General features: G+C 33.7%; 1 protein-coding gene across 3 annotated transcripts in view; it reads left to right on the forward strand.

Moving 5' to 3' along the window:
- Positions 1-7,712: 7,712 nt before the first annotated feature.
- The window catches only part of LOC136026893 (eukaryotic translation initiation factor 3 subunit A-like), an 82,389-nt gene continuing 67,975 nt past the window's right edge, over positions 7,713-22,126 (forward strand). For all 3 annotated transcript variants that reach the window (XM_065703703.1, XM_065703702.1, XM_065703704.1), the window contains exon 1: positions 7,713-7,829. In XM_065703703.1, the coding sequence (XP_065559775.1) occupies positions 7,781-7,829 (49 nt within the window). In that variant the 5' untranslated portion in view covers positions 7,713-7,780. The remainder of the gene's footprint in view (positions 7,830-22,126) is intronic.

Below are 22,126 nucleotides of genomic sequence, written 5' to 3' on the forward strand. Positions count from 1 at the left end.
TGATATAAAGACGCGTATGTCACTGTGGATGGGGAAAAATAAAAAGATTTCTAGCCTTCATTGAACCTTAGAGGAAATCAATACACTGATATTTAAAGTTGAATATTTAGTTATTTATGTAAGTAAACACAAGAATCATTACATGGTGCTTGCCACTTGTCCTGCATGATAAAAATCTCTACAAATTTATAGGTTATTGTTGATTATGCATTGGAAGTTGACCGAGCATTAACTGTGTTAGAACTAGGTCAAATACCCAAACTTTTATTGCCACCAAAGGAACTCAAAGAAGTTTTAGAAACTATTGTATACATGCTTTTGGCAGAAGGGTATTTTGAATTAACAAATAGCAGTGACCCAATTGATCCATTTTATTGGTATTCGAAACTGGATACATCATCATTTTTCTTGTCAACAGGGCATCTTCAAATAGTTGTTCAAATTCCCTTGGTGCAACGTAAACGCAATTATGTACTGTATCAAACATTTATGTACTGTATCAAACATTATGTACTGTATCAAACATTATGTACTGTCAACAGGGTATCTTCAAATAATTGTTCAAATTCCCTTGGTGCAACGTAAGCGCAATTATGTACTGTATCAAATATTTCTGACGTCAACATAAGGACTAGTTTGTAGTACAATCACGCTGGAAACTTCTAAACAATATATTTTAAGAAGTGAAAACAGGGATCAGATTCTTACTATAGGGGACAATATAGATGATAAAGTTTAAGAAAGGGGTATCTTGGATCCAAAATTAACAAACCAAGGTATGAAAAGAACAAGCAGTGATATCAGTGTTAGTTGTTGGGAGAGTATAGTACTACGAAAATTTTCAAGGCATTGACAATGCTTGTAATTGGAAAGTTGCAGTTGTATAATGACTTTGTGGAAGAAAATGAAATAGCTCTAACTCAGGCGGATGTTCTTCTGAGAGTTATAAGGGCAGAAAGTATTCAATGAACACAATTATTGTTAGTAGGATCCACAACAGGAATTTTGTGTATAATTTTATTTTCACTGACGGCAGGATGGGTCGTAATTCAGAAAATCAGGATTAAGAATGTTACTGAAGAGATTAACGAACTCCAAGCATTATCGGTCACTCGTGAACAGCTCAGAGTTATAAAAGAATACGCAGATTATGTAGGTGTAGGCCATTAAGAGGTCGAATACATAAGAGCAAGTATAATCATTTTCGTATTAAATCTAATCTGAAACTTACTTCTTCTAAATGGGGTTAACAGCGCTTATTTTCATTTCTTTTTTGTTTCGTAAAAGTTATACCGAGTATAGGGTTGACAAAGGAGTCGTCTTTCGGAAAATGAATAACTTACGACAAACCGAAGGCGAATGGCAAGTAGCAATTCATTTTGATGCATCACCTCTGTACTCGCTTCAGGGTCAAGTAAGTATTGTGTCTAAGAACCTAGAATCCACATAGCAAGACATGGTGTCCCAATTTTTCAGAAACATCCGTTCTTTCCATCTGAGTTGAACGGAACCGTGAACTCAAGAACCAAAATATCTCAGTAACAAATTGCGTCGCCTTTCATGATATTTAATAATCAAATACATGAAATTTCTAAGGACGTTGATCATATGCTCCTTACGTTCCAGAAGGACACAAATAAAGAAAATTAAAAAGGCAATAATCAACAACGAAGTAAACGCAGTTGTTAGGAGTTTTGGGGAATATTATCTGGATATCTTTTTGGGACTGTATCGGAATCTACATGGAAAAACAACGAGAGTCAAATCGGGAGAATCGCTAAAATTATTGAACATTTAGTGCAACAACGAACAAAATAATAATCACTTGCAAAAGATTCTTGATAAGATAAACTCGATTGTGATGCCAGAAGCCATTCCAAAGGAACACCTAAAATTGCTCACCACTCTGGATCAACTTAAGGAGAGTACTGAATTTGATAGTCCAATATTCCAAACAGAAAAAGAGAGAATATCTTTTTATAATAATAAGTTGCTTCACAGATTTATTTTTTTTTTGCAATTATGCTGGTTCTTTATTTAGCTAATCTAGGAATTTGATTTTTTGTGTACAGCAAGTGTTCTAAGCAACAGCTTCAAGAACAAACACACAAAAGAACCGACTACGTGTCGAGCATGTGATGCACAGATTTCTTTTGTGTGTGTTCATGAAGAAAAAAAACGAAATGAGAAACACGTTAAAATAAAACACGTGAAACCGCAAAATAAAGTATGATAACAATTTGCGTAAAACATTACAATGCAAGAAACCACAATTTTGTTCTTATCTTTTCCTTGTAAAACATTTGCTCTAGTTTAAACATTACTGCGAAATATTTTTTAGTTGTTGTAAATAATGGAAAATCTAAGTGTCTTATTACCAACCTATGACAATTTTTTCAAATGAAAGTAAGGAGCGGCATTAAAACTTCAAACGAACAGAAATTACTCCGTATATGAAAGGGGCTTTTCTTCCTCAACACCCCGCTCTTTAAGCTAAAGTTTTACTCTTTCTCTTAACTCTACATTTTAAATTAGTAAAAAACTTTAGCGTAAAGAGCGGGGCGTTGAGGAGGAAAAGCCCCTTTCATATACGGAGTAATTTCTGTTCGTTTTAAGTTTTAATGTCGCTCCATACTTTCATTTAAAAAAACTTTTTTTTGCTTAATTTGAGGACGTTTTTGAATTAATGCATGTTTTGATCTTGGCTCTCCGCACAAAAATAATAAAAACGAAATTTGCATATTAATTTTTTTGGGCTAAATGGCTTTTTCATAGTTTTAATCGGAAGATTTTGAGAAAAAAAGAGCGAGGGAGGAGGCCCAGTTGTCCTCCAATTTTTTTATACTTAAAGGCAACTATAACTTATAATTTTTTACGAACGTTTTCATAATATATATATATATATATATATGTGTGTATATACATATACATGTATATACATGTATATATATATATATATATATATATATATATATATATATATATATATATATATATATATATATATATATATATATATATATATATATATATATAACATGTACGTATATATATATATATATGTATGTATGTATGTATACGTATACGCATAACGTATAAAATACGTTAAAAGTAAACAGTAAAAGGTAACGTATAAAAAAACGTATAACGTATAATATACGTATAAAAAATATACGTAACTTACGAATTAAATTACGTAGCGAACTTCTATATTCGTATGTTTTTATTGCGTATTTGAGGGGGCTTACCCTTTGTCGATACCTCGCTCTTTACAGTTGAAATTACTAAAAATACTTTAGCGTAAAGAGCGAGGTATTACAAGGAGGTAAACCCCTCATATGCGTAATAATTTCTGTTCGTTTTAAGTTTTAATGCTACTTCTCACTTTCAGTAGAAAAAACTTTTCATATTTATTTTTTCATTGTTTTTTTTTTAAATAATGCTACAAAATCATGTGCCCCCTCCTTTGAAAGTCTCTTCCCCTATGGGAAGTTCCTCCATAGAAAGATCCTCCCACGTAACCCCCAAACCAAAAAAATCCCCCAGAAAACGTCTGTACACTTCCCAGTAACCGTTACTATATGTAAACACAGGTGAAAGTTTGTAACTTGCAGCCCCTCCCAAGGGGACTGCGGAGGAATAAGTCATCCCCAAAGACGTAGTTTTTAGGTTTTTCGACTATGGTGAATAAAATGGCTATCTCAGAATATTGATCCAGTGACTTTGGGGAAAAAATGAGCGTGGGAGGGGGCCTAGGTGCCCTCCAATTTTTTTGATTACTTAAAAAGGGCATTAGAGATTTTAATTTACGTTGGAATGAGCCCTTTTGCGACATTCTAGGACCACTGAGTCGATATGATCATCCCTGGAAAAAAAAAACAACAAAAAAACAAATAAACACGCATCCGTGATTTGTCTTCTGGCAAAAAATGCGAAATTCCACATTTTTGTAGATAGGGGCTTGAAACTTCTACAATAGGTTCTTTGATACACTGAATCTGATGGTGTGATTTTCTTTAAGATCGTATGACTTTTGGGGGGTGTTTCCCCCTATTTCATAAAACGAGGCAAATTTTCTCAGGTTAAAACTAAAATCCCAAGATTAAAACTAATCTTGATGGAACTTATATATTTGAAATCAGCATTAAAATTCAATTCTTTTGATGTAACTATTGGTATCAAAATTCCATTTTTTAGAGTTTTGGTTACTATTGAGCCGGGTCACTCCTTATCAAACAGTTCGTTACCCCGAACTGTTTGATTAGTGGAAGAAGTATATTTATTGCGAGAGTTTTTATTTAAGTGGGTACAGGCAGCAACCAGAATGGGTTGGCAATTCGTTTTAGTGACAGAGCATTTCAGTTAAAAGGGAGAATGTATAGATTGTATAGAAAAGGGATATAGTTAAATTTTAGTTTTCGGTCCAAGTAAAAGGAATTTGATTGAAGGACTTTGTGAGTACTGCAACATGGACCCGAAGGTTTTTCCAAAAAAAAAATGTGGATTTGGCTAGGCGCAGGGGCAACTAGAGTATTTATTACAACTAGAGCATCCGTTAACGCTAAGAAGGATCGTTGTAGATCATTAAGAATAACAAAAGAAGAAAGAAGAGGCGCCATTTGGGCAAAATCTTGGGGTGGGCATGAACTCTATCTGACCCCCCTGATTCACTTCGTGTCGCGTAAGAAAAAATGCGGGTTTTCGCAGTACATCGATCGAATATTCTAAGTAAAAACGCATTTTCAGCACCCGTGTGTTGCTTGGAAATGTACTGTAGCCGAATGTGGAACTCAGCCACACTTACCTCTAAGATTAATTATAACAACGAAGATTACAATCAACGAGGTTAAGTGATCAAACTGAAAGTGGAAAATTAAAACAGACTACAGGCTGGCCTTCCTCAGCGAGAAACTTTCTTATTTTAGTAAACAATACGTCGGTGAAAGTAATCTGCATTGATATGCTGAGGATTGTAACCAAAATCTCGGATTTCCTTCAGCAGAAATCTTTCAGATTAAATATATTTACAAAAAGGAAATACATAACAAGAGAAAAAATATTACAACACTCAAGGTAACAAGGGGAACCGCCAAGGTTTCATCTTTGCAAGATCGTCAACAAGCTGGTCGTAGTCCAAATATTTTATTAGATCTATCTCTGCAAATATCAAAAGGAGGTGACTGAGATGATCATGTCCTGTTGTAGACCAAAGGTAGTGTTTCACTTTTTCTAGGCTAGAAAACAAAGAGCTTTTTGCAATTAAGTCTTGTGAATAGAGTTGACTAGTCAGAAACTGTTCATATGGGGGTGGTATTTTTTTTAACCCTTTAATTGTGTCAACCGCTAAGACAGCCTTCTCGACTAAGATTTTTCCGGTTGAACTGCGTCGAAAACGTTTGTTAGCTAAGGCTGCTCAAAATCATGTACGAGATATAATTGATCAAATGCTGATGTTTGACGATACAAATAAGATTATGCCCACATACATAATAAAGCCTCTAACTGGAGTTCAGTCGTCCCTATAGTAGCTTTCTCCCACATCTCCTCAAAACTTAATTAAATATATTCGCAAATTTGATGGCAGGCCGTTAAGCCTCTACAAAACAAAAATCTTAATTTGCATTTCTTCTAAATTTACATAAGGAGAAAATGTCACTTGAATAATATTCATCACCTTCCTTCTTGAATGTCCGTAGGTTTGTGGATAAGGTAGGTTTGTAAAATTAATTAGGTTGAACAAAGCCTGATTACAGTTTCAAATAAAATTTAATAACATGATTTTATGATTAAATAATGATGATTTTAACTACGATGGTCATTTTCAGGTTATAAGACTAGGAGGATATGTTTTTTCTAACTCTTACCTTCCTCGAAAGTATAACAGTTCAAAATAGGGATGAAACCTTTTAATTGACAGTGACTAATTGGACACTTTTTGCAATTATGTCACGTGAATAGAGTTGATTAGTCAGAAACTGTTCAAATCGGGGTTGTATTTTTTAACCCTTCAAATGTGTCAGCCACTAAGGCAGCCTTCTGGACTAAGATTTTATCGGTTGAACTGCGTCGGAAACGTTTGTTAGTTAAGGCTGCTCAAATTCATATACGAGATACAATTGGTCAAATGCTGATGTTTAACAATACAAATAAGATTATGCCCACATACATAATAAAGCCTCTAACTGAAGTTCAGTCGTCCTTGCCTTGGCTTTCCCTCAAATCTCCTTACAAATTAATTGGGCTGAAAAAAGCCTAATTAAATTTTCAATCAAAATTTAATAACATGATTTTATGATTAAATAATAATGATTTTAACTATGATGGTCATTTTCAGGTTATAAGTCTAGGTGGCAATGTTGTTATTAACTCTTACCTTCCTTGAAAGTATAACAGTTCAAAATAGGGATGAAACCTTTTAATCAATAGTGAACAGATACAAAATTTTTAACTGAATATTTCGAACACATATACAGTGTTCATTATCAGCAGCAAAACTCTATTTTACTGCATTTACTGCTTTGCTGCTTTGCAACTGTTAAAAACTCTGTTTTACTGCTTTTACTGTTTTACTGCTTTACTACTGATAAAAGATTCTTTTTCTGCTTTTACTGTTGATGATGAATACTGTATATGTGTTCGACAAATCCAGTTGAAAATTTATATCTGTCCCCTGTCGATTAAGAGGTTTCATCTCTATTTGGAACTATTATACTTTCGTCATGGAAAGGCAGTGTGGTCTTCGAAGTTACTTACCTTCCTCATAACTCAAATAGAGTGCAGTCGCTGAATAGTTTTGCTTAAGCCTCTTTTAGCCTTTGCTCACCACAAAGCTGATTTCTGATAAGTCGCTGAATTATATCAGGTTCAGGGTCATCTATTTTTCAATCGTACACACACAACATATTAAATATACACATGTCACGCTGAGAGACAAGTTCGTCTTCGTTGTCGTGACCATTGTATGTGATCTCAGTAAAAGCATCCATTGTGACTATGCAATGATAAAAAACCTTAAAGATTCTTTCAGTAGTTCAAAGATCGTAGAAAAAGACGTTGAATATACTTGTATCCACAGTTCTGTCATTGTTTCTGATTTAGACTGTAATTGCTCGTCACATCTTGAAATTTCTTCTGTTAATTTGCACATTGATAAGAATGATATTGATCCACTGTTAATTTCTTTTCGTGTATTAAGTGCATGGAAAAATTTATTACGCCCGAGAAAGTGAAGCGCGAAACAGTTTCAGCAAAGTAATTGCAATAAGTTACATAGTATTGCAAAGTAATTCCAGCAAGTGCAAAATTTTGCATGCCCGAGAAAATAAAGGGCCAAATGGTTTCAGCAAAATAATTGCAATAAGTTACAAACGTAAACGCAAACGTATTGTAGTAAGTACAAAATTTAAATTGCGGAGTAATTGCATTAAGTGGAAAATGTTGCACACCTGAGAAAAGGAAGCGCGAAATGGTTTCAGCAAAGTAATTGTAATCGAGCAATTATTCCCTTATTTATTTCGTCTCTCGGCATGTCATTGAGCCTTATTCAAGTGAAATATAATGAAAGTTGCCAGTTTGAGCATAGTTTACTCCCTGCAATGGGAAAGACAAACTTATAAGCCGCGTTTTCATTTAGCCCTTATTGACGAACCATGGTCTATTTTTATGACACCAATGAAAACGTAGCTCACGTAATGATCAAATTTTTCTCGCAGAAGAAAAATTAGTCTTAAAGAAGAAATAACGACACTGACTCCTGTGCAATAGCCAAGTGAGAAGTAAGATGTCACGGTTTAATCAAAGGCCAGAAAATGCTCTTAAGAAGGCAAATGGTGAGCTTACTTGGTTTATGACTCTTTTTAGTTTCTGTAACAGTTTGCCCTGAGAATCTTTAATTTAATTTTCTCTTGTCCTATTAGCTCACTTCAGGTATATAGTATAGGCTAGGACAGAAATAAGATATTTCTATGAAAATAATAATACCATCAAATTATCCATTCTATCTTCCTTTTAAAACTTTATGCTTGTTGCCATCACATTTACAGCCCAAAACAATGCTGTTTATAAAAAACTGCTAACTTTAAAAAATCAACTTTATTATAAATTATGAACCAACTTATGTTAAGAAACAAGGGTGAGTATTACCACAAAGTACCCCTTCCTCCCCCCCCCAAAATAGTGGTTGTGTCTACTGAGAGCTTTTATCCTGTTCTTTTCTTGATTCCCTTTGTCCATAATTTAGGCTATTCCTTTTTGAGTCATTTTTTTTTCAGCACTATAGTATTGTTGAGAAATAGCCTTCTTACACCCTTGCTATCTCTATCCTCTATTAGAATAGCTTCCAAATGAGAACTGTTTTGTTTCAGCTATGCACTGGGTAGGATAGGAATATAGGCTATCTTTAACCATGCTACTCAGCTTCCACACCTTGCCAAGATTGGTCTAAAAGAGGGTAGAATTCTAGTTTAGCTACTTTTACTGTATTGTAAAGGGGTTAGGCTAGGAAAATGAAACTTTCAGTAGCCTTATGAATGCAGGGCCAAAAACACACCCTGAGTAGATATGGCCAAGCTTCCATGTTAACCCTCTTCTGATTTCTAAGTCTTGGAAATTAAAATACTTGACCTATGCCTATTAAAGTTTTGACAAAACAACATTTTATTTTAATTTTCAGTTGTCAGTTTCTCTTTTTCCTGGTTTTAGTTCCTAAATTACAATTCTTGTTAATTGAGTAGAATTTTAAACCATATTTAGGTTTTTTCAAAATTAAGAAAGTAATTAAAGATCTTTGAAACCTCATAAATTGTGATTAAGCAATCTTCTTGCACTTCATCAAACAGTTTGTGGTAACAAACTGTATTAAGGAGCAACCTGGCTCAATAGTAAACAAAACTCTAAAAAACAGAACTCTGATATGAATAGTTACATCAAAAGATTTACATTTTCATGCTGATTTTAAATATATAAGTTTCATCAAGTTTAGTCTTACCCATTAAAAGTTACAAGCCTGAGAAAATTTGCCTTATTTTAGAAAATAGGGGGAAACACCCCCTAAAAATCATAGCATCTTAATGAAAATCACACCATCAGATTTGGCATATCAGAGAACTGTACTGTAGAAGTTTCAAGCTCCTATGTACAAAAATGTGGAATTTTTTATTTTTTGCCAGAAGACAGATCATGGATGCATGTTTATTTGTTTATTTGTTGTTGTTTTTCTAGGGGTGATTGTATTGACCCAGTGGTCCTATAATGTTGCAAGAAGGCTCATTCTAATGGAAATTAAAAGCTCTAATTCCCTTTTTAAGTGACCATAAAAATTGGAGGGCATCTAGGCCCCTCCCACCAGATAAAAATTCTGAGAATGCCATTGTATTCAGCATAGTCTAAAAACCTAATAACTATGTCTCTGGGGACAACTCACTTCACCACAGTCCCTGTAGAAGGGGGTACAAGTTACAAACTGACCAGCATTTACATACAGTAATGGTTATTGGGAAGTGTATAGTCATTTTCATTTTCTTTGTGGTAGGGGTCAGGGGAAGTATTTTTAGTAATTTTAAATTCTATGGCCTTTGTGATTCATGGGTCATTCTTAAGGAATTGGGAAACAATGTAAGCTTTAGTGTATAGAGCAAGGTGTTGACAAGGGGGCAAAGCCCCTTGTACATAATACAAACACAAATATAAAAGTTTGTTATGTAAGTAATTCATAAGTTATGTGTATTTTTAACTAATAAGAACATTCATAAAATTAAAAGTTCTAGTTGCCTTTTTACCCTTTGTTGCTCATTCTTAATCTTCATTGTTAGCATGTGTGGTGGACCTTAAAAACAAAATGTTTTTCTTTTAAATTACTTACAAGGCTTAGATGAACTGCACTATCAAATATACTTACCCTCATCTTTGTTCATTGTTAGCACATGTGGTGGACCTTAAAAGAAAATGCTTTTCTTGTAAGTAGAGGCTTAAATGAACTGCATTATCAAATATACTTACCCTTATCTCTGTGGCTCAATCTAGAAGTATATGACTAATATATATTATTAGTCAGATACTTTAACACAATGCCCTTTTAATGCTGATTCTTAATCCTCACTTTAGCATATGCAGCAGACCATAAAAGAAAATGTTTGTCTTGTAAGTAGAGACTTAACTGAACTGCACTATCAAATATATCTACCCTCATCTCTGTGGCTCAATTTTGAAGTATATGACTGATATATATTATTACCTTAAATTGCAGCTTGGAGTGATATAAGGATTATCCATCCTTGTGATGCTCCATGAGAAAAAAGAATTCGTTTGGTGTTGATTGTGGCTGTTAGATTAGACTCTTGTGGAGGACTCTGCAGCTTCCCAATTGTAAAGGAACTCCTGGCAGAGCCATTCCCTATCAAGGTGGGACTTGAACATGTCAGTTGAAGTAGCAGAAACTGTTTCTTCAGAGAGCTGCTTCCACATATTGATGATTCTTTGGCTGAAGAAGTGGCTTCTATGTCTACTCGTGGAACACTGCATGGATAGCTTCAAAGAATGTCCTCTAGCACCAGAATGCAAGGGCTGTGCAAAGAGACCAGGAAGGGTATTTTTATAGAGGATTTTTTTTTGTTAAAATAATGTTACCCCTTTTCTGTCGGTATGTCAGTGTTTGCAGCTTCAAATGCTGTAGTCTTTCTTCATATGGAAATTTATTCATGTTGGTAACCATCTTAGTGGCACAACACTGGACATCCTTAAGCAACTTCTTATCTTTTTTGAAGAAAGGGGCTGCCAATGACATTCCAACCTCCAGGCATGGATGTACAAGCGCCTTATATAACTTCATAAGAACTCTAGGGTGTTGGCTGGAGATGGTTCTTTCTATGATACCAAGGGTTATATTTGCAGAAGATGAAACAGACTTAGCATGGCTGCTAAACTTTAATTGGTGATCTACAATAACCCCAAGATCTCTTTCATTGGAAACAGCAGAAAGGAAGTTGTCTTGAAGGAAATACTCATGATGCTTGTTATGTTTGCCAAAATGGATTACATGGCATTTGTCAACATTGAAAGTCAGAAGCAACATGTTAGCCCATCTTCCTAGACTATCAAGATCTGTTTGAATTGATTGCTGGTCAGAGGGAGTAGCTGCTTTCCCAACTAGTTTTGAGTCAACAGTGTAAAGGGTAATAAGATTTGAAAGAAGGGTGGGTAGTTCGTTAACATAGAAGTTGAAAAGTGTTGGTCCAAGAATAGTGCCCTGGGGCATGCCACTTAATACAGTTGTGGGACAAGAGAAATGAGGAGTTCCTTGCAAATCAAAAACTCTTACACTCTGTGATCTTTCAGAAAGGAAGCCCATAATCCACTGTACAACACCTTCATTGACACCTGCAGCCCTCAATTTGATTATGAGGAATTCATGACAAACTTTGTCAAATGCTTTGGACAGATCAAGAAGAATCACGTGGACAGGAAAACCCTTACCAAGCAGAATAGTCACTAGTTCATACGTTTGGATAAGGTTAGTGCCCACAGATCTACCAGATCTGAATCCATGTTGTGATGTGGAAAGAATATTGTTGACCTCAAGATGTTCAATTAGAGCTTTACTAAAAAATCTCTCAAGCACCTTAACAACTGCAGAGGTGATGCTTATAGGACGGTAATATTCTGCAGTAATTAGTCAGATACTTCAACACAAAGTCCCTTTCATGCTCATTCCTAATCTTTATTGTTAGCATGTGTGGCGGACCTTAAAAAGAAAATGTTTTTCTTATAAATAGAGGCTTAAATGAACTGCACTATCAAATATACTTACCCTTATCTTTGTGGCTTAATTGTGAAGTATATGACTAATATATATTATTAGTCAGGTACTTCAACACAAAGTCCCTTTGATGCTCATTCTTAATGTTCATTGTTAGTACATGTGGCAGACCTTCAAAGAAAATGTTTTTCTTGTAAGTAGAGACTTAAATGAACTGCACTATCAAATATACTTACCCTCATCTCTGTAGCTCAATTTGAAGTATATGACTAATATATATTATTAGTCAGATACTTCAACACAAAGTCCCTTTGATGCTCATTCTTAATGTTCATTGTTAGCACGTGTGGCGGACCTTAAAAAGAAAATGTTTTTCTTGTAAGTAGAGACTTAAATGAACTGCACTATCAAATATACTTACCCTCATCTCTGTAGCTCAATCTTGAAGTATATGACTAATATATATTATTAGTCAGATACTTTAACACAATGTCCTTTTAATGCTGATTCTTAATCCTCACTTTAGCATATGCAGCAGACCATAAAAGAAAATGTTTGTCTTGTAAGTAGAGACTTAACTGAACTGCACTATCAAATATATCTACCCTCATCTCTGTGGCTCAATTTTGAAGTATATGACTAATATATATTATTAGTCAGATACTTCAACACAAAGTCCCTTTGATGCTCATTCTTAATCTTCATTGTTAGCATGTGTGGCGGACCTAAAAAAGAAAATGTTTTTCTTATAAATAGAGGCTTAAATGAACTGCACTATCAAATATACTTACCCTTATCTTTGTGGCTTAATTTTGAAGTATATGACTAATATATATTATTAGTCAGATACTTCAACACAAAGTCCCTTTGATGCTCATTCTTAATGTTCCTTGTTAGTACATGTGGCAGACCTTCAAAGAAAATGTTTTTCTTGTAAGTAGAGACTTAAATGAACTGCACTATCAAATATTCTTACCCTCATCTCTGTAGCTCAATTTGAAGTATATGAATAATATATATTATTAGTCAGATACTTCAACACAAAGTCCCTTTGATGCTCATTCTTAATGTTCATTGTTAGTACATGTGGCAGACCTTCAAAGAAAATGTTTTTCTTGTAAGTAGAGACTTAAATGAACTGCACTATCAAATATACTTACCCTCATCTCTGTAGCTCAATTTGAAGTATATGACTAATATGTATTATTAGTCAGATACTTCAACACAAATTTCCTTTGATGCTCATTCTTAATTATCTTCGTTAGCATATATGGTGGAAATTAAAAGAAAATATCTTTATTGTAAGTAGAGGCTTACATGAACTGCACTATCAAATATACTTACCCTCGTCTGTGGCTCAATTTTGAAGTATATAACTAACTTTTAATATTTGTCAGATACCTCAACACAAAGTACCTTTAATGCTTATTCTTAATCTCCATTTTTAGCATATGTGGCAGACCATAGGAGAAATGTTTTTCTTGTAAGTAGAGACTTAAATGAACTGCACTATCAAATATACTTACCTTCATCTCTGTGGCTCAATTTTTATGTATATGGCTAATATGTATTATTAGTTAGATACTTCAAGACAACGTCCCTTTGATGCTCATTCCTAATATCCATTGTTAGCACGCGTGGCAGACCTTAAAAAAATGTTTTTCTTGTAAGTTGAGGCTTAAATGAACTGCACCATCAAATCTACTTACCCTCATCTCTTTGGCTCAATTTTGAAGTATATGACTAGCATATATTATTAGTCAGATACTTCAACACAATGTCCCTTTGATGCTCATTCTTAATCTTCATTGTTAGCACATGTGGCGGACCTTAAAAGAAAATACTTTTCTTATAAATAGAGGCTTAAATGAACTGCACTATCAAATATACTTACCCTTATCTCTGTGGCTCAATTTTGGAGTGTATGACTAATATGTATTATTATTCAGATACTTCAGCACAAAGTTTCTTTGATGCTCATTCTTAATCTTCATTGTTAGCACATGTGGCGGACTTTAAAAGAAAATATTTTTCTTTTAAGTAGAGGCTTAAATGAACTGCACTATAAAATATACTTGCCCTCATGTCTGTGGCTCAATGTTGAAGTATATGACTAATATATATTATTAGTCAGATACTTCAACACAAAGTCTCTTTGATGCTCATTCTTAATCTTCATTGTTAGTGCATGTGAAGGACCTTAAAAGAAAATGTTTTTTGCTTAAATGAACTGCACTATCAACTATGCTTACCCTCATCTCTGTGGCTCAATTTTGAAGTATATGACTAATATGTATTATTAGTCAGATACTTCAACACAAAGTTCCTTTGATGATCATTCTTAATTATCATTGTTAGCATATGTGACAGACCTTAAAAAAATATTTTTATTGTAAGTAGAGGCTTACATGAACTGCAGTATCAAATATACTTACCCTTGTCTGTGGCTCAATTTTGAAGTATATGACTAATATGTATTATTAGTCAGATACCTCAACACAAAGTCCCTTTAATGCTGATTTTTAATCCTCATTTTTAGGTTATGTGGCGGACCATAAAAGAAAATGTTTTTCTTGGAAGTAGAGACTTAAATGAACTGCACTATCAAATATGTCTACCCTCATCTCTGTGGCTCAGTTTTGAAGTATATGACTAATATATATTATTATTCAGATACTTCAACACAAAGTCTCTTTGATGCTCATTCTTAATCTTCATTGTTAGCACGTGTGGCGGACCTTAAAAAGAAATCGTTTTTCTTTTAAGTTGAGGCTTAAATGAACTACACCATCAAATATACCTACCCTCATCTCTTTGGTTCAATTTTGAAGTATATGACTAATATATATTATTAATCAGATACTTCAACACAAAGTCTCTTTGATGCTCATTCTTAATCTTCATTGTTAGCACTTGTGGTGGACCTTAAAAAGAAAATATTTTTCTTGTAAGTTGAGGCTTAAATCAACTGCACCATCAAATATACTTACCCTCATCTCTTTGGCTCAATTTTGAAGTATATGACTGATATATATTATTAGTCAGATACTTCAACACAAAATCCCTTTGATGCTCATTCCTAATCTTCATTGTTTCATGTGGCGGACCTTAAAAGAAAATACTTTTCTTGTAAGTAGAGGCTTAAATGAACTGCACTATCAAATATACTTACCCTTATCTCTGTGGCTTAATTTTGGAGTGTATGACTAATATGTATTATTAGTCAGATACTTCAACACAAAGTTTCTTTGATGCTCGTTCTTAATCTTCATTGTTAGCACATGTGGTGGGCCTTAAAAGAAAATATTTTTCTTTTAAGTAGAGGCTTAAATGAACTGCACTATCAAATATACTTACCCTCATGTCTGTGGCTCAATGTTGATGTATATGACTAATATAGTTTATTAGTCAGTTTATTAGTCCAACACATGTGTCAGACCTTAAAAGAAAATATTTTTCTTTGAAGTAGAGGCTTAAATGAACTGCACTATCGAGTGTACTTACCCTCATGTCTGTGGCTCAATGTTGATGTATATGACTCATGTAGTTTATTAATCAGATACTTCAACACAAAGTCCCTTTGATGCTCATTCTTATTCTTCATTGTTTGTGCATGTGAAGGACCTTAAAAGAAAATGTTTTTCGCTTAAATGAACTGCACTATCAAATATACTTATTCTTATCTCTGTGGCCCAATTTTGGAGTATGTGACTAATATGTATTATTAGTCAGATACTTCAACACAAAGTTTCTTTGATGCTCATTCTTAATCTTCATTGTTAGCACATGTGGCGGACCTTAAAAGAAAATATTTTTCTTTTAAGTAGAGGCTCAAATGAACTGCACTATCAAATATACTTACCCTCATGTCTGTGGCTCAATGTTGAAGTATATGACTAATATAGTTTATTAGTCAGATACTTCAACACAAAGTCCCTTTGATGCTCATTCTTAATCTTCATTGTTTGTGCATGTGAGGGACCTTAAAAGAAAATGTTTTTCTTATAAGTAGAGGCTTAAATGAACTCCACTATCAAACATACTTACCCTCATCTCTGTGGCTCAATTTTGAAGTATGTGACTAATATGTATTATTAGTCAGATACTTCAACACAAAGTTCCTCTGATGCTCATTCTTAATCGTCATTGTTAGCACATGTGGCTGACCTTAAAAGAAAATTTTTTCCTTGTAAGTACAGGCTTAATTGATCTGCACTATCAAATATACTCACCCTCATCTCCGTGGCTCAATGTTGAAGTATATGACTAATATAGTTTATTAGTCAGATACTTCAACACAAAGTCCCTTTGATGCTCATTCTTAATCTTCATTGTTTGTGCATGTGAAGGACCTTAAAAGAAAATACTTTTCTTGTAAGTAGAGGCTTAAATGGACTGCACTATCAAATATATCTACCCTCATCTCTGTGGCTCAATTTTGAAGCATATGACTAATATGTATTATTGGTCAGATACTTCAACACAAAGTTTCTTTGATGCTCATTCTTAATCTTCATTGTTAGTGCATGTGGAGGACCTTAAAAAGAAAACGTTTTGCTTGTAAGTTCACAAACGTTTTGCTTGTAAACTTCACTATCAAACATACTTACACTTTTCTCTGATGCTCAATTTTGAAGTATATGACTAATATGTATTATTAGTCTGATACTTCAACACAAAGTCCCTTTGATGCTCATTCTTAATCTTCATTATCTGCACATGTGGCGGACCTTAAAAGAAAATGTTTTTTGTTGTAAGTACAGGCTTAATTGAACTACACTGTCAAATATACTTACCCTCATCTCTGTGGCTCAATTTTGAAGTATATGACTAATATGTATTATTGGTCAGATATTTCATCACAAAGATCCTTTGACGCTCACCCTTTGTCTTCACTGTTGGTAGCCTACATATTACAAACCTAAACAGAAAACGTTTTTCTTGTAAGCAAAGGCTTTATTGAACTACACTGTCAAATATAATCACTTCAAATTGATTGTTTTCTTTTCTGTGGCACAATTTTAAAGTATATGACTAATATATGTTATTGGTCAGATACTTCAGCTCCAAGTTCCTTTGATGCTCATTCTTTGTTGGTTGTTATGGCGAACCTAGAAAAAAACGCTTTTCTGGAAAGTAAAGGCTCAAATGAAGTATTTTGATGTATATAAGTAATATATATTATTGGTCAAATAGTTCAACACAAAGTTCCTGTGATGCTCATCCTTTGTTTTCCTTGTTGGTGTGTATCCTAATCCTAGAAAAAGAAGCGCTTTTCTTGTAAGTAAAGGTTTAAATAAACTGTACTATCTAACATACTTACCTCAAATTGATCCTTTTCACCTTTTTGGATAAATTTTGAAATAAAATTTGTGGTGTATCTTGAACCTAGAAAACTTACCGCCAACTGCTGGTGCGAAAGAATTCTTTGTGCTGACTGTACCCCTAGTGTAAAATTTCTCCTGTTAAATTCATTCTTTGGAAAATTCACTCCCCACAGAAAATTTCCCCTGTGGAAAATCCTTTCTGCAGAAAGCTCACCCCCCTCTGAAAAATATATGTGTAGTTCTCGATAACAAATATTCTACGTAAACAATTGGCAAACTTTATAACATAGACCTTCCCTCAGGGGATGTGAGGGGTCATGTTATCTCTATTGGCCTAATTAATGAGCCTTTCAACTATACTGAACGGAATGGTTGTTTAGGAATTCCGACCAGACGACATAGAGGAAAAAGGGAGTAGGAGGGGGGCTAACTGACCCCAACATTTTTGTTTGTATAAAAAGGGTACTTGAAGCTTTAATTTCCATTCAAGTGGCCCTTTCTCGACTTAATGGGACTATTGGTTTGATGCGAACACCCTGGGGAAAATAAACAAATAAAAACCCATCTGTGATCTTTCTTCTAACGAAATAAAAATCCACATTTTTGCAGATGGGAGCTTGAAAATTCTACAATAGGGTTCTCAGATACGCTGAATCTGCTGGTCTGATTTTCATTCTCCCAGTGGAAAGTCCCTATTGCAGAAAACTCACCCCCCTGAAAAATGTATGCACTACTTCCCAATAATAAATACTATACGTAAACAATGGACCCTTTTTATTACTAGACAAATTTGAGACCTTTCCTCAGGGGCTGTTGGGGGCCATGTTATTTCGAATGGCATAGTTATTGTGCCATTCAACTATGCTAAACTAAATGGCTGTCTGAGAATTTTGATCGGATAACTTTGAAGAAAAGGGGGTGGGAGGGGTCTAATTGCTATCCAATCTTTTTTGTTGCTATAAAAGTTACTAGAGGTTTTAATTTCTATTCGAATGAGCCCTTTCCCAATATTCTAGGACTATTGGCTTGCTGCGATCACTCTTGGAGAAAACAAACAAATAAACACTTGATGCATGATCTTTCTTCTGGCAAAAAAAAAAACCCACAGAATTTCATATTTTTGCAGATGGGGGCTTGGAACTTTCACAAGAGGGTTCTTGGATACGCTGAAGCTGATTTTGTTATTTTCATTAAGATTCCTTGACTTTTAGGGTGCGTTTCACCCTTTTTGAAAAACTAGCAAATTTCTAAGGCTCGTAGCTTTTAATTGGTACCACTACACTTAATGAATTGTACATATTTGGAATCAGCATACCAAGCCGATTCTATTGATATCGAAATTCCGTTTTTTAGAGTTGCTGTTACTATTAAGCCGCATTGTTCCTTACCATGAAATGTTTAATAAAGGCTTAAATGAATCTCATTGCAAATTTTATTCACCTGAAACAACCACTTACCCGAAAACGATCCTTTTCCGTCTTTGTTTCACAATGTATGTGCAATTTTCCGAATATTTGTTATCATACTTGAACTTAAAAGTTACCACTTTGAATGTACCACAGCATATACTCAAACAGTAGAAGCATTCTCTTACCAGAAATGGAGTTTTGATCTGCTGTGCTTGGAATGAATAGATCATGTCAGTAGCCTACTAAACTTGTTCCTCTTAAAAGCTCTTAAGAAACTAGATTTAAATATATTATGTGTCTTTATATATACTTTACCGTGACGTCACTCCGTTTCAGATCATGAAGTCATACGAATAAGAAGATGACGTCACTTAATGTCTTAGACTTGAAATTTCTAAATAGAAAAAAAGTTTTTATCAGAATAGTTACATTTGTTGCTTGAAACTTAATTTATTATTGTCTAACAAAACTCCTTTTAATCATATGTCATACAAGCAAATAGAACATTGATTCCTAAATGAAGTTTTATATTGGAGATTGGTAATTTTGAAGCAACAATTTAGGATTATGAGTCACTAAATAATTTAACTGTTGATTGTAAATTTAATAAAATAATTTAAACATATTATGAAATAAAAAAAACTACTTAATAAAAGAATAAACTGTTCTAAAAATAAATAAATATGAAATGCTTAAAATAATTTAAATATAGATAGTTTAATTTTATTATTTAACTGTTGATAGAAATACATTAAAACGGAAACAAGTTTGGCTAAGCACTTACAGACTAATACCATCATGGACATGATGGACATGTTTGGAGATGGCATGAGATGGCACTCATGCCATCTCCAAACGCATATTAGTTGGATATTTTAACTATCTTGAGTAGAGTGGTTTCTCAAAATTTTGGTTGGGTAGGTTGGATAGAGAAAAAAGAGTACGAAAAGGGACTTTGTGCCCTCCCATCTGTTTCGACTCCTAAAAAGCCATTAGAAATCATGAGACCCCTCTCGAGGTTTTACGACTGCTTCTTTCATTTAAAGTGATCAGAGGAAAAACGAAAAGAAGAAATAATGCATCAACAAAGCATAGCTCTCATCGTAAGTGTTGCTAAAGCGTCAGTTTTGAAAAAAACTTCAATTACTTATTATAAAATTCACCCAGGTCCTCGGTAGTATAGTGGTCAGTATCCCTGCCTGTCACGCGGGAGACCGGGGTTCGATTTCCCACTGAGGAGGATATTTTGTCCTGTGGTGGCACAGTGGATTTGACCTTAGCTTGGTAATACGGGACCCAGAGATCGAATCACGCTGCAGGAATGCACTGCAGGGCCGACGCAGGGACCTTAGTAGTCAAGAAGCGTCGTTAATTCTTAAATAATAATAATAATAAAATTCACCTACTTCGAACTGATCATTTTCATCTTAGTTGTTACCATTACTCTATTAGATAATGAAAATAATACGTGGCGGATATATGTCCGTTACCGCTGCCCAATATTGGACACATTTTGATGAATTCATAGATTGATGGAGTTAAATTGATTACATAGCTTTATTTGCCTCAGCTTTCATCAAAATAATATAAACATTCGCTTACCAGAAATTGAACCTCGGTCGGATGTTTGCAAAATCCTTGTACTACTTCCTTGATGGGACTAATATATGTTTGCCCCGTGAAATCTCTTAAAAAACTAAATTAATCTACACATTGGGTCTATAAATACTCTCGTATGACGTCATCTTATTTCGTATTATGATATCAAGAAAGTAGAGAGTGTGACGTCATTCAGTTTGCCTGTCTTCTTAACCATCTTATAATTAACTATTTTATGCTTCAACTAGGGTATTTGTGCTATTACAGGCTAATATTACAAGCTTTTAGCTTACAAGCTGTTGGATGAATAAATAAATAAATATTGCTGCAACCATCAATTAAGTGTCATTACTCCTATATGCAAGAAAAAGTTATTCTGAAGTTTATCGTTTTTCAGTCTGGGTAGTACATGGGATGAAGCTAGGAAACAAAAATAATATAATTAAAACCTTTAACGAAACATGTTATAAAATTCACCTGAAACTTGTCCTTTTTATCTTTGCGGCTTAGTTTTAAATTACATGACTAATACTGTTAGTTAGTTAATTGTTAGTTAATATTGTTAGTTGTTAGTTACAGCTGATCTTTTTCAGCTTCTTCCCTTAATTTTGAAGTTCGATTAATATAAGTTACTAATTTTGGCTTCGGTTATTATTATTGGTTAAATTTTATTGATAATTAGTTAATTATTGATTTTTATTTTTAAGGATTTAATAATAATAATTATTAATTTTAGTTAACTATTTGTTTTAATTAATATTAGCTCATTGGTAACTAAAGTAAAAATAGTAATTAGCTTTTTAATCAATTATTTCTTTTGTGGTGAACATAAAATGAATCTAAATAAAATATCCGTAAAAGTAAAAACTGAAGTGAAATCTGTTATTTACAAAATTTACTCGTTTGAAATTTGATCCGTTTCATATTCATGGTTTAATTTTGAAGAATAGTTTTGACTAAAATATTTCTTTAGTAGCCAGTTTAGATGTATTTTTAGTTAGCATATACTATTATTTGAACCAAAAATTAGTCAAGCTCATGTGACATTCACTCCTTGTCATCCTTAGCTTATAAGTTGAACCTAGAAAAATAAACGAAAAAAAAAGTTTTTTTTTGCATAAGTAAAAGCGTACATGAAACATTAAAAAAACTCACTAACCTTGAACTGATGCTAGTAATCTTTTCCAAAAAAAAGTCTAAAAATCTTATCATCAAAAAAAAGTTTTTTTGCAACTAAAAGAAGGAGCAACATTAACACTTACAGAAAACAGAGAATGTTCCCTATATAAAGAGGGTTATCAATTTCTCAACTCTTGGTCTTCAAGCTAAAGTCTTAAAGTTTCTTAAGAAAACTTCTCATTTTAATTGAACGACCCTTGTCTTCCAGGAACTGCTCTTAAAGAATTGTGACAAAAATTCAAACTTTAGCATAAATAGCAAGGCTTAATCAAAAGACACCATGTGCATTCAGGTTTCCAAAAGGATGTATAAGCTGTTTCTCAGGAACAGAATAGATTATTCAGTTGAAACTTTCAGGGTGTGTTGAGTTCCAGCTAATAGAAAGTTAAAGTCTTTTACCTGTGTAGAACTTATGTGCACAAAAGAAAGAGAACAAGGAATTGTGGTTGCAGATATAGCTGCAACCTTGTTAATAGCAAACATATTTCTTTTTTTATTGAGTAGAAAATACTTATTGTCAAGGATTATGTGTTTTTACCGTAAGTACCATTCTTTGGGACACAGGATTGGTTTGAACAGACATAAAAATGCCCAAATCAACCCTAATAGCCATGTCTGGCCCAAGCCCATCAGTCTTCTTTGTGACATTAAAGTAATTTGATTTTTCTTACAGAATGCACTATTCAATATTTTTATTTTTTAAATAAGTGGGGATTAGATGGCACACTTGTTGCACGCTAGTTTTGATTGTAAATAATAAGGTCTGCTTACTGTTGACTTAAATCAAACTCAGTCCTCTTCTGACATTAAGGTAATTTGATTTTTTGAATAGATGTCACTTCAATGTTTTTATTTTAAAA

This window comes from Artemia franciscana, chromosome 5, assembly GCF_032884065.1.
Source record: "Artemia franciscana chromosome 5, ASM3288406v1, whole genome shotgun sequence".
Lineage (NCBI taxonomy): Eukaryota > Metazoa > Arthropoda > Branchiopoda > Anostraca > Artemiidae > Artemia > Artemia franciscana.